Source organism: Canis lupus, chromosome 25 (assembly GCF_003254725.2).
Source record: "Canis lupus dingo isolate Sandy chromosome 25, ASM325472v2, whole genome shotgun sequence".
NCBI classification, from domain to species: Eukaryota; Metazoa; Chordata; class Mammalia; order Carnivora; family Canidae; genus Canis; species Canis lupus.
In genome coordinates, this window is record NC_064267.1 from 38,853,159 (window position 1) to 38,871,412 (window position 18,254).

The window sequence follows — 18,254 nt, forward strand, 5'->3', positions numbered from 1 at the left end:
ACTAGTCACTTTGAAACTGTATTTTATTTTATGTTTTTAAGTTTTTTTATCTATTTATTCATGAGAGACACCGAGAGAGAGAGGCAGAGACATAGGCAGAGGGAGAAGCAGGCTCCCTCTGTGGAGCCTGATGCAGGACTCGATCCCAGGACCCTGGGATCATGCCCTGAGCCGAAGGTAGACACTCAACTACTGAGCCATGCAGGTGTCCCTGAAATTGTATTTTAAAGAAACTTTAGCTTAAGACATTCTAAGACTTCTTTGAGGGTACTGGCTTAGGACTCCAGGGCTACAAAAAATATTATAAACAGGATTTCTGTTTCAAGAGTTTCAGAATCTTGTGCAAAACTCATAATCACTACAATATTCATAGCATGGTGTAAGAGATCTACTGGCTTTAGGAAGGGAGGAAGGAAGGGAAGCAGGGGAGGAATGCTATGCCAGCAATAAATAAGAATGGCTATCAGAGTTCATAGAGGATTTCAGAATGGATTCTTGCTGTATTTAGCTGGACTTTAAAAGCATAAGTGGGATTTCACATGAAAGACAAGGCTTCAGGGTGGAAGAGGGCTCCAGAATAGGAAAATAGCTTGATTTAAAGAATGGATGCAAATAATATGCCTGTGGTGTTGGGTGAGTTATAATAACCTGGTATGATTGGAATATGAAGTAAAGAGTAGGGTGAAATAATTAGCCAGTAAAGACAACGTTGAAGCTCACTGTAATGGATCTGGAGCATCAGGGTTTTACTGCAGGAAATGGGGAGCCATTGAGAAATATGATTTTATGGGGGCTTCACAGCAGGCACTTGGCCAGTGTGGCTACTGGATTACAAGTGACCCAGATGTGCAATGTTAGAGGCAGTCTCAATAGTCCAGGAACTAAACCAAGAAAATGACACTGGAAATGTCATTTGAGAAGCATTTCTGAAGTAGAATTAAATGCTTTTTGGACCGTTTGGATGCAGTTGCCTAAGACCCACTTTACCCAGAATCTAGAGTCAAAATCTCTAGGGATGGGGACTAAGAATGTGCATTTTAACAAGCTCGCAAGGGATGCTGAGTTCATATTAAGGTTTAAGGAGCATGGATGTGTCACTTAACCTGAGCCAAAGGCCCAAGGATTCTGAGACCTCATAGTTCAAAGGATATGAATACTTGAGACCCCAAGGATTCAAAGACCCCAGAGTCTGAAAGAGATGCTCTCAACTGTAAACATCCAGGGCATGGCTCACATGGAATCGGGGGCTGAGTTTAGGTTCAATGCCTTCTGAGATTTAAAAATTGTAGGAAATATTTTTTTTAACCTTGTACATTTGAGATATTGCTGAATTCAACTGCACCAAAGTGGAATAATAACATTAAGTCAAAAATGTCAAAAGTCCTTTCCTGAAAGCACTTTACCCTTCTAGTTATCTATTTGTTCATTCATCCTTTGCGTGAGCCCTTATTACATACTTCCATTGTGCTGGCGGCTAAGGATATGAGGATTAACAGCAGACCTCCTGTCTTCAAAGAACTCACATTTTGCTGGGGTTGAGGAGCTTATGTATATATTTTTTATTTTTTAAAGATTTATTTATTTGAGAGAGAGAGAGACAGTGTGTGTGTTCATGAGAGAGACAGCAAGCACAGAGGGAGAGGGAGAAGCAGATTCCCCCCTGGGCAGGGAGCTGGAGGCTGGGCTCCATCCCAGGACCCTGGGATCATGATCTGAGCCCAAGGCAGGTGCTTAACTGACTAAGGCACCCAGGCACCCCTATATTTATTTGAGAGAGGGAGTGTGAAATAGAGTGGAGGGACAGAGAGAGGGAGCAGAGAAGCAGGCCCCCTGCTGAGTGCACAGCCCAATGTGGGCTAGATCCCAGAAGCCTGAAATCATGACCTGAGCTGGAATCAAGAGTCGGACACTTAACTGACTCTGCCACCCAGACACTCCAGGACCTTCTATTTTTGTGTCCACTTTGTAATAGAGGCTAAGTTATCACCTGTGTTCATCTCAACAAACTTGAGGTCTTATTATTTCATTTCACAGGTAGAGAAACAAACCCTCACAGGAAGGCTAAGTGACTTGCCCCACAGCTCACAACAAATAAGTGGTAAAACCAGGTCATATTATCCATTTCATCTGTCTTACACTGTCTCTTAAGAAAATAGGAAGTCAAACACACACAAAAATAGGCTTGTTATTTTTTGAGAAAGATGCACAGTGTGTTTATTAGAGGAGCTTGGGATCAGTTACACTTGTCACTGTGCAGCACGGTACTTAAAATCACCTCTGTCCTTGGATATGACCTGTAACTTGGTCTTGATTAAAGGCGTTCCTTTAAAACCGAAGAGTTAGTTGTTGTCCTCATTTTGCAGACAGAGAAGATGAGCAATCTATATGAACTTAAAGTTCTATTTGTCTTTAGAGCCATGCAATTGTGAGGCCTATTAACTTACAATTTTTAAAATCTTTTTGATTAGTGGGTTTTACATAATCGATCATGTAACCAAGCACAAATATATAAAAGCAAACAGCTTATATGGCTTGAAACACCAACATGTGATGTTTCTCATATGCCTAATGAGATTATACATGAAAAGAGATCTTTAGATCTAAAAAAAAGAAGGTGGGGTTAATGTATGCCCATAATGTTGCATTCAAAAGCAGTTCTGAATCAAGATGTGGCTCTCATTTTATCAGTGTATCTATATCTTAAAGCTAAATTCAGGCATGTGAAGCAAAATATGCACTTCCAGGACATGCCTCAGGTGTAAACTTGTCTAATAATTCTTTCATAAAGCATAGGTTCTGAGTCAACATTGTTGATAAATGAGAGAGGAGTTCAAGGGAATAATTTAAAAAGCACTCAATCGATAGATCAGAATTAAAGATGGAAAAAAATACAGGGAAAAAAGTATTAGAAAAGCTAGAGATATACTAAAGAGGCTATTGTTTCAAATAATATCCTCAAAATCTAACATTAGGAATATTTAATTCCCATAATATGTCAGGCAAGAAAACAAGATAAAACTTGGACAAAAAAAAACAACAACAACAAAAAACAAAAACAAAACACTTGGGCAATACCACCAAAGTGAGATGGAAAGGCTTGGGATCAAATGCAGGCCCATGAGACTTGAAAATCCCCTGGTTTTTTGATATTGCATATCTGTTTTTTGTATTGTACGCTTATTTCACCTGTTTTTGCTGTTGTTGTTGTTGTTTTGTACTGCATCCTTTTGTGTGTGTGTGTGTGTTGCACACTTGTACTATCTGTTCAAATAGCTTCACTTTGGCCTTCATAAAAAAAAGGGGGAAAATCAATTCGTGTAGAATTATTTTCCTGACTTTGAATTTATACTCTCCAAAGTTGACTAAATGGTATTTATAAGTAATTATAATGCCATATGAATTATTTGACTGTACGTACCTTTTTATAAACATTGAACATAGAAAATACTATGATGTTTGGTCACCTCTGTATGCTTTCAAAATATCATCTATTTTATAACAGATACATGGAGCAAAAGTTACTCGTTCAAATAAAAAGATAGGGGGGCACCTGGGTGGCTTAGTTCATTAAGTGACCAACTCTTGATTTTGGCTTAGGTCCTGATCCCAGGCTCACAGGATCAATCTCCACTTCAGGCTCCTTACTCAGCAGGGAGTCTGCTCATCCCTCTCCCCCTACTCCTCTCCTAGATCACATACATTCTCTCTTTCTCTCAAATAAATAAATAAATAAATAAATAAATAAATAAATAATCTTTTAAAAAAGAGAGAAAAAGACAGTTTAGAGGTTGTTTTTTTTTAAGAATCAAGTAACATAGATTTGATCACTTGTTATTGATAAATAATAAATCAACTTTATTAGTGAATTTGCTAATAAGCAAAGGTAATTATAACCCTTCCATCTCTAATTTATGTCACTTGCAGAAGGTTTATTGAGGACCTGTGTTGTTGCCTATACTATGTAAAGCTGAAACCTTCCCAAAACATATTTAGAAAAGAAGAAAAGAAATATAATTCACTAGAATTATTTTTTTAAGTTCTCAAAACTGTTTTTATATTGAAGTCGAATCCCTGCAATAACACAAGCAAATGACTGCTTCAGGGTTATTAAAACAGTGGGCTGACCTTATATTAAGTCTCTTACCTAGAGAATTTATTTTATTTTATTTTATTTTATTTTATTTTATTTTATTTTATTTATTTTATTTTATTTATTTTATTTTATTATTTATTTTATTTTATTTTATTATTTATTTTATTTTATTTTAAAGATTTTATTTATTTATTCATGAAATATAGATAGAGAGAGAGAGAGAGAGGGAGAGAGAGGCAGAGACACAGGCAGAGGGAGAAGCAGGCTACATTCAGGGAGCCTAATGCGGAACTCGATTCCGGGTCTCCAGGATCACGCCCTTGGCCAAAGGCAGGCGCTAAACTGCAGAGCCACCCAGGGATCCCTTACCTAGAGAATTTAAACCAGATAATCCACTTTATTTAATTCCAGCATTGTTTTTTTTTTCTTTTAATGATGGAATTGTAAAATGTGTAGCTGAAATACTCAAATAATTTCTTTAAACTAATTGTCAGAGCTGACTTCAAATTTAATGAGCCAAACTTGATATGAAAAATGTTGTGAGCACTTATGAATCAATGCTCTTGACTTGTTTTATAGCCCTTTTTATACCATCAATATTAACATTATCTTTTTTGGTCTTCCATTAGACAATTCTAAAATATACATATTTCAAGGGCTAATTGGCCACTTAGCAGGTTAGCAAAATTTTTCTGTAAGGGGGAAGACAGTAAATATTTTAGACTTTGTGGAATATGTGGTCTCTGTCATCAACTATGTAACTCTACTTTATAACATGAAAGCTGCCATAGACAATACCTCCACAAACGGGCATGTCTGTGTGCCAGTTAAAACGTTGTACACACTGATGTTTGAATTTCATATAATTTTCAGGTGTCACAAAATATTCTTTTGTTTTTTTTTCCAACTACTTAAAAATGGTAAAATGGAAATTATTGCTCATGGGCTGTACAAAAACAAGGAAGTAGGCTGTATTTGGGAAATGGGTTGCATTTTGCCAACCTCTGTCCATTATTCTGAAGATATACCTCCTTACTTACATGTTTATTTTTTATGTAAGTTTTGTTACCAAAATATCAATCTCTTTCCCCACTACATGGGAGAGGAAGAACAGTTTCAATATTAGTTTCATTAACACCTCTGGCTAACTTCATGGTACCTAAGGACAGGGACTGCACAGATGCAGGGGACTCACTATGCCCCATAATTCCTGAAGAATTAGCTTTCCTTTCTCAAATCTCACCAGCCAGCCTTCATGCTTGTTCTTCCTTGTTGCCCCACTAAGGCTATCCATGCTCTCCCAGAGAAATTTTCTGCAGCGCAAAGAGAAAATTCAAAGAAATTTGGTGACTCTGACTTCTTTCTCAGCCAGGTTAAATCTTATATTCCCTGTGTTGGAAATGATTTCTCTTATGTGGCTGGAGAAAACACAGAGAGAAGAGCATGGAACATTCCCCACCCCCACCCTGGGAGTAACTGAAAATTAGTATTGGTGCTAGGTCTATTGTTTAAGAAATTAAATTTTATTCACAAGAGTTAAATTTAATTTTGAGGCCAACAAGGCACTTGCCTGACATTGCTTTGCCTCCCTAAGTCTTTGGTAATTTTTTTTTTTTTCTTTTTACACACTAACTCACGAGGCACAAAAATCAAATCAATAGAGTTATGCCTGCTTCTATCAATTTTATTCTGGCATCATTTTTACTGGTGAAACGTTAGTGTTGAAACGCTTAGGTTAGAATATTTTTATCTCTTTATGGTTTACATATTTTGGCAGCTGAATATTTTAAATAAATAGTATGGAGATGTATTATTGAGCAATATTATCATTCCTTTGTTCTTTGGGTGAAATATACTCAATATCAGGAAGTATTTAGTTATTTCTTAGAGAAAGTAATGATTGACGTAAATTAAAGGCTCCTTGACATTTATGTTAGTCTTCATGTATTGAAGGATTAGTAATTACGATCATTAGGAGTCTCTGGTACTTCATTTTCCCAATCCAATTGCCAGTTTTATTTAGTTCACTGCCTCCTACAGTCATGTGGATTATGACACATGTAGCAATACACATAATGTATACATAAAATACATATAAAGTGTATATTAATATATAAATATATATGTATATGAGTTTTATATATATGTGTGTGTATATATATGTGTGTGTGTATGTGTGTGTGTGTATATATATCAAGTGTAGAGGAAGTGCATACAAGTTCACAGGCATACATGACTTTTCAATGTCATGCAACAATGAGGATCCCAGTCAAGGCTGTGAACTCTTCATTATATCATTTAGATGTTGCTTCCATCTAAAGAGTGAAAGATAAGTCACAACTAGGATTTGGAAAGAATGTGGTCTCTTCAAGTATATATCTTCAAAATATATCTTTTGAACTTTAGAACAGGTGTAAATTTACAGAGAAGCTGCAAAGAATGTGCAGAAGGTTCCTGTTTAACCCACACCAAATTTCCCCCTTTGTTAATATCTTACATTGCTATGGTGCATTTATCAAAATGAATGAGTCAATGTTGAAACAGTATGTTTAAAGCTCATTCATTGTCTAGATTTTCTTAGTTCTTTTCTATCTGCTTCAGGATCCCTTCCACAATACCAGATTAGTCCATTTCAGTTGTCATATCTCATGTACCTTCTCTAGACTATGATAATTTCTCATACTTTCCTTATTTTGGATGATTTTGACCGTTTTGAGGATTTCTGGACTGATATTGGTAGAATATTTCTCAATTTGGGTTTGCTCGGTGTTTTTCTCACGATTAGTTTGGGATTATGGGTTTTGGGGAGGAGGAACACAGAGGCCTTTCTCATCACCTCATATCAAGGGTCCGTGCTATGGACATCACTTAGCACCATCAATCACTTGGTGTGGTGTCTGTAGTGTCTGGGGGGCTCTCCACTGTGAAGTCCCCCACTCCACTCTTCCATACTGAACTCTCTGGAAAGAAGTCACTGTGTGTAACTGGAACATAAGGGATGGGGACTTACGTTTCACCTCCTTGAGGAAGAGCTTCTCTTGATTTTATCTCCATCAGCTTTTCAGCCAAGAATATTACCTCTGTTGAATCATGTTAATATGAAAAGCTTGTCCGAGACAGGTAACTGTATTCATATCAATTGAGCAATTGTCTCCCAATGCATGCTTACTGTAAATCAGATCCAGGAGTTCCTTTGACTCTAGGAAGTGAAATGGAATTTTATAGCTACATTTTAAAAAACTTAGAAGAATTTGGTGATAAAACAAAAACACAGCAAAGTCATGAAATATTTCATGGGTAGTATTTTTAACACACTGCATCAATTACTTACCATCCTATTTGTTATGTACAGACAAACAAATTGAAGCATCTTACTGTCAGAATGAAATGTAATTTTTAGACTTGTTTTAGAGGGAAACATTTTGCCACATAAATGGCCATAGTGGTAATATTGGAGTTTCATTCTGTGAATTAGGGCAGCCCGGGTGGTTCAGCGGTTTAGTGCCTGCCTTCCGCCCAGGGTGTGATCTCAGAGTCCTGGGATCAAGTCCCATGTAGGTCTCCCTGCATGGAGCCTGCTTCTCCCTCTGCCTGTGTCTCTGCCTCTCTGTGTGTGTGTCTCTCATTAATAAATAAATAAAATATTAAAAAAATAATTCTGGGAATTAAAAAGAGCATGCACCCTCCAGAAAGAAATATTGAAAAACAGAAGCTCTATAAAAGTAAACGTGGGAAGTAGATTTGTCTTCCCTCAAGTGAATCACATTCAGCAAGCATTTATCTCATATTAATATAGTAATAACTTTCTTGGGTGCCTTAAGAGAGAAAAAAATGTTCAATAACAGCTTCACATGAGATGATTCCATAGCACTCTTCAACAGATTTATTAAAATATTGAAATTTAAAATATTGGTTATTTCCTAATAACCTGTATTTAAACTCTCTTAGAATATCTAGCCTTCCTTCATGTATTGACCAATGCTTTCTCACAAAATTTGTATTGACAACCAAAAGAAAATTGATTAATATTATGGAGTCAGTCTGAAAAAGGGGTTGATTTTCTTCTATGAATATTTTAAACTATTATATCAATCAAATGGACGTTTATCTATTTTAAAATAAAAATGTAAAGAATATGGAAATCATACTTTATAATTCTTTATTCTTAGACTTTTATTTTTTATATGTTTTTAAAGAAGGGATTATTCTTAACACACTCATATAGTACAAACTTCTAGTTGACAGAAAACATATACTTATGGACAATGTAATACAGTTATACATACATGAAATGTAATGACTACTATGAAATATATTGGAGATACTGTTGTTAGAGCAATCTAGGAGAATTATTATTTTGCAGTGACATGTACTGATCACACTCTTAAAGAAAATTAAGTAATAAATGATTTACGGTTTGTGTGGAAAAGTAAATACAATGCAAATATCAAAGTGATGCTGTAAATATCTTATCTGAAAGAAGATTGGAGGTTTTGCAATTTTGTTGGAATGTGTAAAATCCAGTGAGATTTTACTTAAGAAGAAAATTATTTGGTGAGCTTTCTAAAATTAACAAAAACTGTTCAATGATGGTGGCTTCTATTCATTCATAAAACTTTTATCAAGAACTTAATGATTCTGTTCTGCATGCTGGGGCTGCTGATGGATAAAATTTGGGGCCTACCCTCCGAGAATTCTGTGTTATAAATTCCACTTTAAGAGTTTATAGTCACTCAATAAATTTTGCTTGTATTTCCACCAAAATAGACTTACTGTATTTTTATTGCATGGATTATAAGAAATCTTTTGAAAAATTTCCGAGCCACTTTGGCAGTGTTATATTGGGACAAAAACCTATTCGCTGGAATAATTTAACAAACATCTAGGCTTTCATTTAAAAAGCAAACACCCATGGCCATAAAGCAGTTCATTTTTTTCAAGGAACTTTCTATCAAATTAGGCACATACAAGAGATATTTATCTAAGAGTCCCATCTTCTGGACTCCAAGTCCATGCCACTGATTTGGATTTATTTGATACGCACTATTTATTCCCTCATAAAGCTATAAATGTATTCATATTTTTTGAGTAATTCCTAGAAATGGTAGTACCTACAGCTATAACTATCATTATAATTTCTAGCTTATAATCAGGAGACATTGTAGAAACAACATTCACTGTGGAATCATACAGATCTAAGTTTGATAGAGGTCTGTATCACATGTAGTAAGCTGTGACCTTGATCTAGTTTCTTGAACTTTCTGAGACTCTGCTTTCACATTTGTACTGTGAAGATAAATCCAAGCTTTCAGAGTGGCTGGGAGGATTTAATGTAACATAAAGAGCTCTTTGCACATGTGTGACAGAGGCAGACATGCAAAACTCCTAGGTATTTGTATTACACTAATGATAATTGGGCAATGGTTTAGTGTTTTAAAAAATGACCTCACCTTCATTATCCAGTTTAATCCTTGCATCAACTTTTAAAATTGAGATATTACCAGTTTGGTTATTCAGATAAAGAAACTAAGAAATGCAGTGACTGCGAGATTTGTGACACATCCAGGCTTTGAATTCTTGTCTTCTACCTCTAGACCCTACCCACTCCCTAAAGGATTAGGAATCATGAGAATTCATTTTTGCCTTGTTCATGCCAGAAACTTACCTGCCTGGCTTGGGGCAACATATGTAATTTCTTGAAGTTTTAGCTTCCTCATCCTATATTGAGGGTATTGTAGTAATTCATCTTCTCAATCCTTTCCACTTCTAAATACACACTGAAAGTCAGTATAATGTAGTTGTTAAAAGGACAGTGTTAGAAATGAATTCTTGGGATCCAATCCCGACTCTGCCATTTGCTGGCTCGGTAAGCTTAAGCAAGTTACTACAACTCTCTAAACCTCATTTTACATAATTATGGGTTAATAAATATTTTAAAGAAGCATCATTGTGAGGAGTGAATAAATGAAACCATGCAAAGTACTTAGAATGGGATCTGGTATAGAGTAAGCATTATGTTAAGTATTTGCTCTGATTTTTATACTAAAATTGTAACATGTAATTCAGTGATTCCAGGTGAGCTATTTTAACCCTTAAAGTCAAGATTAGATTTGCTCAGACAATTAAAGTGGAAGCTTCCCCATGCTGGATTCATGGCCCCATCACATTGCTGTCCTTGTGTGACAGATTCAACTCAGTAGTTCTGTTCTAAAGAACAGTTGTTAGGGGACGTGACCACATATACCTGGGAGCAGTGTTCATCTGTCTAGAAATATATGTATGTGTGTCAATATATTGTCGGCTCTGAATCTTCTCCTGGTACATAATTGACCTGATAAATCTGTTTCTCTGAAGTGCTGGAACCAATTGGGCCTGGGTCAGTATGATAGCACAGGCCAATGGTTCTAACTCAGACATTGGCTGAAGCATCGAAAAATATGGAAAAATTTCTTTGCAAAACATTATTTAAACATTTACATTGCAAGCATTAGGTGCATACAAAGTCATTTTGGTAGAAGCCATTTTGGTAATTAAAAGTGTTAATTCCAAATGCTTTTGAATAAACAAATCCAAGTTTTATTTCAAGAATAAAAATGTTCTTTTTAAAGTTTTCAAAACATATCACGTTCATATTAGATCTCACTAAAAAAAAAAAAAAAAAGTTCCAATAATTGAACTTCAACACATTGAGACTTATGAGACAATGGAATTGACCTATTGGTAATAGGTAAAGACTAGGCAAATTGCTTAAAAATAAGAAAGGATTATCTCTATTTTGTGAACTCCTAAAACATATTAGAAAAGCATTCTTGCCCAAATAAGTGTTGAGTTAGATCACAAAGTTTAGTGAAGTACAAAATTTATTTATAGTTCCCATACTTTTTCGCTTTATGAAAGTTACAAAGATATAGGAACAGCTGACATTTTTTTTTGAAACAACTACTAGCACAGTGCAAAAAAAATGCTTTCATTACATTCTTTTGCTTCTGTATTCACTCTTTCTTTTTTGCTAGGTGGCATGCATGCAGTGGTTTCATGGAGACCATACAATGCTTGAGATGATTGAGAAAAAGCGTTGCTTGTGCAAGGAAATAAAAGCTAGACAGAAAACGGAAAAGGGACTTTGCAAACAGGATAGCATGCCTATCCTGCCCAGCTGGAAGAAGAATGCAGGGGCGAAGAAGTACAGCCCTCCACCCTATTCTAAGCAGCAAACGGTGTTCTGGGACACTGCCATATGACTGTGCACAGGATGGCGTGAGCTCCGCATCACTTTACATGAAGAGGGAGGTCGGCTCAGTCATGCGATAAGTACCTGTTACATATCTTCTCTGTCGGAATGGAATGCCAGTGCTTCCCTTGGAAAACCCATGGGAAGCTGTGCCTACTCATGGCAAGTTCAAGATAAAAATGTATATTAATTGTATCCTTGCAATTAAGACACTGATTTATCCCGGATTATTTTGAATCCAAAAGATATTAAGATGTAAATATTTTACTAGTTTATGGGTGACACCTAAAATAATACACATGAAACGTATATAAATTACAGAAATATCAAGAGTTTTACTATATGATATAATTTCGGTATTAACTGGTTTGTTATCTCTTTTATATGTAATCCCTTGATGCCTTTTATTATTGATTTTTGCATTCAAGATGTTATTTTTTTTTTTCTGTCCACATTTGGCTTCTGTATGAGAGCTCACAGCTATAAATCATGTTCGATCACATAATATATGATCTGGTGCTAGTAATGTAGAAGTCAAGTATCATATTCGTTAAGAACATCTGTTGCTTTGTAGGTTTTTAAGGGTTTGATGGGAAATGAATGCAAATGTGATGCATAATTTGGACGTCCACATTACATCAATGCCAATATTTTTGCTACATTGGCTTTATAAGAATTTCTCTTCAATATTGTCTTGTTTATACTAAGCAATGGTTAGTCAGACTCCAGAGAAAGTTTTTAGGATATATTTGGATATCCCAGCAGAAAACAATTCCTTCAGAAATGACTTTCAGGACTTGTGTCCTTGCATCATGGATCTGATTGGAGGAGACCAGGGTTCACTGTGACAATGGAAGGAACAAGGAATCAAAAGCTAAAGAGCACGACTGCTTTCAAGAAAGTGGGACCAGTGGCTTTATAGCCGCTGCCATCACTGCGTTTAAGTAACTTTTCATGTGTATGTTTGTTTCCCCTAGAAAATGAGAAATAAACATTCAGACAGATACGTTTACATATTTTAGCACACTAAACGCCAATTTTTTTCTCAAAATTTAGGTCCATTAATGAATTAGTATTTCTTAAGTTTTTCAAACTAGTTATTACCACATTTTTGGGTCGTAATCTTCTGTGCATGACCATCACATCCGTTCTTGCTGATTATGACACCATGACCAAAGAATTATGACCACTTGTTTATTTTATTTTGTTTCAAGGAAGAAACAGGAAATGCAGGGGACAGGGGATGGATGGGGTGGATTCGATTTTATGTGGTGGTAAAGTTTAAGTTAAACAAATTCTATATATCTTTTAAGAATAACTTGTTAGTTGCATATAAATATTGCCACGGATGGATAAAAAGGAAACTATCTCATATATTTTGTATATTTAAATTACTATTTATGCTTCCTAAAATTGACAGTATGTGATTTCTTCTTTAACAATCAATTTAGTATTATATTTCTGAGAGAAAAGGTATGTGTTTGAAGTCATTGTCATAGTGGCTTTTCTTCTAAGGGTTTTGACAGCAATAGCACAGTGCTGCTCAATAAAACCAAATATAACAGGAGTGAGGGGATTTTTGTAATCTATATTGCTAAAAACCTAGTGATGCTTTATCAGTAATAGTTCCTTTCAAGCCTTTGAAATGTTATAAAATAATTTTTTAATCTTTTATAATCAATGTATATTTTGATGTCCAATTAGAATTCTGAAAGAATAAGGAAAAAGGGTAAGTGGGAGCATGTGTATCTGTTGTTTTTGTGTGAATGAGTACCCAGCAGGAGAACTGTATACATAAAATGCTTACTGAGGTTTTAGGTTCTGCTTATATAACTGAGGTGGTAAAAAAAAAAAAAAAAGAAGAAGAAGAAGAAGCAGGATCACAAGTACAGGGAATCATGGAGAGATCTTAAGTAGCTTGAATAAATCCTACTGCCATGTTTTACTAGAGATTATGTTTCAATCCCAACAATCAATGGAGTACCAATCTAAGAGTGATGAAAATGTGATAAGATAGAATCAGAATGGAAATAAAATGTGCATAGGACCCAGGATAGTAGCCTGTTTTAACTTATTATGACCACCTATACTCGAGCCAGTCTAATCAGGTGTGAGACATGAATTCTCAGCACCTTGAGAATGATCTTGGTGTATGTACATGTATTTTCAAGCTCAGTATGGTAATGATTGGATAATTCCTTTGAGATTTATATTTAGGTCACATATCCAAGTGTGTTTTTCAGATGCCAATCTTTTCCCATATCTCTCTGAATAAGGCAGAAGATATTTTTTAATGCTGGCCACTTGTCAAGAAGGAAACAGAGGTACTGAAATGATTTGTGTTGGATTCAGTCATTCCCATTTGGTCTGCCAAACTCATGTTGTTGCCAGGTTTCATGCACTCTCTTTTTTTTTTTCCAAGGAAATTATTTTCTGAGAAGGCAGCTTGTTTGAAAATCTGACCTTAGGCAACCATTTCTGTTTAATTTCTCCAAATCTTCCTTTCAATGAGAGGTAATTGAAAGATCCGGAAAAGTGGCTTCCCTAATATTACTCAATAACTTTTATTCGGTGCCTAAACCACTGTCCATTGAGGCTTCGCCCACATGGTGACAGCCATTCTATAATTCACTTTCTCTTTGCATTGTGTTTCTTTATATGGAGAAAAAGAGGTCATTAGGATACAGAGAAAAATCGGCTTATTCTCTGGTGGCAGTCAATCAGGACACTTCAATCTATGAGTTTAGTTGGATGATAAGACGTTCCTTTGACAGCCAGAACACTATGGAAAGATAAAGCTCATATTTTTTAGTAGTGCCAAAGAACAAATGGTATCATGGCATGGTTATCGGGTGGGAAGAGCACATGCCTGTGAGAAATGGTCTTTTCACAACAAATTCTACAGAAATAGAATTTTATTGGCTGTCAGTAAGATGCTTTCATATGGGAAAAACTTCTTAGCACACAAGAGACAAATTTCTTTAGAATCGATGGAAGGGAGATCCTGCAATTCTGTTCAATGCCAGAAGCCAGTCTTGTGAGCTGTCACGGTAGTTCTTCATGTGAACGTTGCTCTCTTTCCCCATATTCATGCTGTGGAAGCAAGTTTGGAGTGAGTGATCGATTTGTGTAAGTGAAGGTTATTGTCCACCCATACAAAATATTTGGGAAAGTGAAGCAAAACAAAACATTAAGAGGTTCACATTTGTAGTTTTAAAGACTATAGACATTCCAATATCCGGAAATTGTCTGGATACAATGAGACACAACTTCCCATTTCAAAATAGTGACAATGGGACTTCAGACATGGAGGTTCCAAATCATTTCCTTGAATGCTTCTAGAGAATAGAGAAACATTTTTCTTACTACACTCTGGCTTAGGCCTCGTCCTCACATATAATTTGATTTGACTCTTTGAGCAAGTTTAGGAATCAAGTCAATAAAGCTAAACAACCCTTTTGGGTTAGTGTTTTAATTAAGACATCAAAAGAGTGCACATTAACAATACAATTTTAATATCCTTTATATGTTAAAGTGAGTTGCTTCCCTAAAATAGAAAAGAGCTTGTAAATTTATTATGGCTACCTTTGAAATTAAAAAAAAAAATACCTGTGATATAAGCAGTAGATAATCAGAGATGAGAAAGTTTACCCTTTCAAAGGAATAGAAGTATAATAGAATAACAATTCATAATTCATTGTGCCCCAAATTTAAATGGAACTAAAGAAAAACGGCACCTCTAATATTTAAGATTAACTCACTACATCTTCCCTCAGTGAGAAAATAGATCGCTAATTGTAGAATGTGGACAATTTATTAATTTATGATTAACAGTTCATTGTTGAGAAACTTATCTATTAGTTATTTTTAAAAATTTTGTGAAGCATTGGAATTGAATACTCAAAAAGATATGGTCCCTGCCTTCAAGGAGCTTAGTTATGCAATCATTGAAATGTCAAAACAAAGCCAATTATTTCTAAGAAGATATACAATGTCACGTGTTTGACATCTCTTCTGTGTTTATATATGGTATTCTCTCTTTTTTTTCAGGTCAAGTGTACAGTCAAAATAAAATACTAAAACATATTAAAGTTAATGTCTAAGTATAAAATATGTTTATGTATAAGATTCTATATGTACACATAGGATATGTACTGCTGTCTATGTAACTCAGTAAAAGGATAACACGTTTGCCATGTTGGACTTGAACATTGTGGCTTGTTGTTTGGATTGATTTAAAACCCTTTGATATTTGGGTCAATTACATTGTAGCAAAATGTGTGTAATCTGAAAAAAAAAAGTCTGATTACATTTCCCTTTAAATATCACAAAGTTTCAAATTTAAGGGGAAACACCTTTACAGAAGTATTGTTGGATTTATCTCAACCAAAAATACATGAAGATCTTTTTCAAGTGTTCAGTTGTTCCCAAATATGACTGGGTTTGCCCACCCTAAAAGCATCTACATTTACACGTGTATACACCCACATACAGTATACATACTGTATATAATATATATGAAAATGTTTAGTATGCACTACTTTTGTTTGGAACTCCTTGAGTTAACATTTATAGTGTAGCAATTGGTGTAAAGTGCACTGTGATTATAAAAAACAAAGCACAGTAAAGTCACAGGTCTTGTTATCTTGCACTAAAAATGTGTTTACGTATTTAGCAATTGTACGTTTACTTTCTTGCTCTTTTCAAGCAATTAAAACAAATAGCTATTGAAGAAATGATATAAAATAATATGTTTTTTTAGTGGATAATGGCACTACATTTTTAAAAGACAGGGTTTTTAAAAGAAACCATTTAACATCCATTCCAACATAACATGTTTACCGTATCTAAGAATCTGAATGTCATATTACATTTTTCATAACTCATTAAAAATGTCAGGTATGTGCCTGAAAAATTGTGCAAATAAGCATTAGCTAACAGATTTCTCTATTCACGTGTTGTTAGCCCTTTCTATATACATAATAATATAAACACTGATGTTTTAATTTCTCTTAATTTTTGTACTTGATTTTTTTAGGTAACATGTAATTATAAATGTACTTTGATACTACTGAAGTAACCAGATGTTGTTTGAAAACAATTTGTTTTCTTTAGTGCATTGGCAATATTTTACAATACTTTTGTGCTTATTTATTTGTGCTCCCGTGTAATTATAATAAAAGCAATAGTTTAAATTAGTTGACTTTGTCATTGCTGGTATTTATTCACCAAGAAACAAGATTCGTAAGAATCCTTCAAAGAAAAGCACACACATTTTTCAGCTTCAGAAGCTATCTCTGATGTTGCATGTAGAAGATCGGCGTGAGTGAATAGTGAGGACCTGGACGCTTGGATTTAGTTATGTGACCTCCAGTTGTTCTCAATCACCACTTGGCTTCTGCCTCAAACAGATGAGCCCTTAAGTAAGACACTTTTCTTTCTTCGATATGCACCTAATCCCAATTAAATGACTCAGCATGTATCTCAAGTATGCTGGAGGCATTGAAGAAAGACAAAAAAAAATCCAACCGTCTTAGATCTGTGTATGTAAACAAAATGTTTACTGTGTGAGTATTTGCTATGATCATTTAATCAATCATATCTCTGGAACTGATCTAGTTTAAATAGGGAGCAAGTCAGGGTGGTCAACGTCACTAGGGTATCAATAACTAAAACATCAAGGAGGACCCGAAATATATAAAACAAGGTTTCTGAAGCTCAGCAAGCTCACAAAAAAAGTGCATTTGTGCTAATATAGTTTCCTGTAATAGTTTCTAATGGCTACTTCATCAACCACTTACGTCTTCAGCCACATGTCCAATTTCAGTGTAATTTGTTATAATTTTATAATACCTCAAATTCTTTTCATGTTCATTTCTTAAAAGAAATCCAATTTATTCCTACCATGTAGTCCCCTCCTCCAGCCACTCAGTGCTCTGTGGGCACTCTACTTCTGGGTTGAACAAGAAATAATTAATCATACTCCACATCGTCAATGCTGCACACGCTCATCCATCTCAGCTCACGACAAGAAGCACCCCCATAATCTATACCATCTCTTCTATTCTCCCAACAACCAGTAAGACTCGTTTGTTTCTAGCTTTGTGATCTCAGAGTCTAATTATGTTACCACTAAGATGCGAGTGACCGATAAAACAACCACCTTCTTCCTATGGCCATTTGCATTTGAGAGGATTTTTATAAATCTGTACAAATGAGTATCTATTAATGGAATGTCAGGCAATGTAATAGACTGGGAGATTGGAAGAGGAGATGTTTATGGGAAACTTTGTACAATATCAAATCAAGAGATGTGTGGGAAATATCAGAAAGGGAGACAGAACATAAAGACTCCTAACTCTGGGAAATGAACTAGGGGTGGTGGAAGGGGAGGAGGGTGGGGGGTGGGGGTGAATGGGTGACGGGCACTGAGGGGGGCACTTGACGGGATGAGCACTGGGTGTTATTCTGTAGGTTGGTAAATTGAACACCAATAAAAAAATAAATTTATTAAAAAAAAAAAAAAGAGCCATGCTTCTCAAACTTTGCTGCCCAGAAGAGTCATGCTGGCAATTTCTAAAAGGCATCCAGGGGTTTAGTGAGATTTTGAAAGTGTTCAAGTGACTCCGGAGTGGCCAAAATTGAGAATTAGTGTTTCTCAATCTTTAATGAATATGTCTATCGCCTGCAGATCTTGTGAACATACAAGTTCTGATTCATCAGAGTCTGAGATCTGGCATCTCAGGAGGATCCCTGGAGATGCTGATGGATGCTGCCTGTCTGTAGACCACCTCCTGAACAACAGCGCTTAAGTGCCTCACTTTTCTGCCTATTTTCAGGGAGCCAGTATGAATACCATACTCTAAAGCACTGAATACTAAAGTATTGAATACTAAAGTATTCAAAGTATACTTCACAGGTGGACAACAT

At 35.4% G+C, this 18,254-nt stretch overlaps 1 protein-coding gene across 3 annotated transcripts in view; it reads left to right on the forward strand.

Moving 5' to 3' along the window:
• The window catches only part of NYAP2 (neuronal tyrosine-phosphorylated phosphoinositide-3-kinase adaptor 2), a 260,678-nt gene extending 244,156 nt beyond the window's left edge, over positions 1-16,522 (forward strand). For all 3 annotated transcript variants that reach the window (XM_025463249.3, XM_025463248.3, XM_025463247.3), the window contains one exon: positions 11,107-16,522. In XM_025463249.3, coding sequence (XP_025319034.3) covers positions 11,107-11,334 — 228 coding nt within the window. In that variant the 3' untranslated portion in view covers positions 11,335-16,522. The remainder of the gene's footprint in view (positions 1-11,106) is intronic.
• Positions 16,523-18,254: the final 1,732 nt, after the last annotated feature.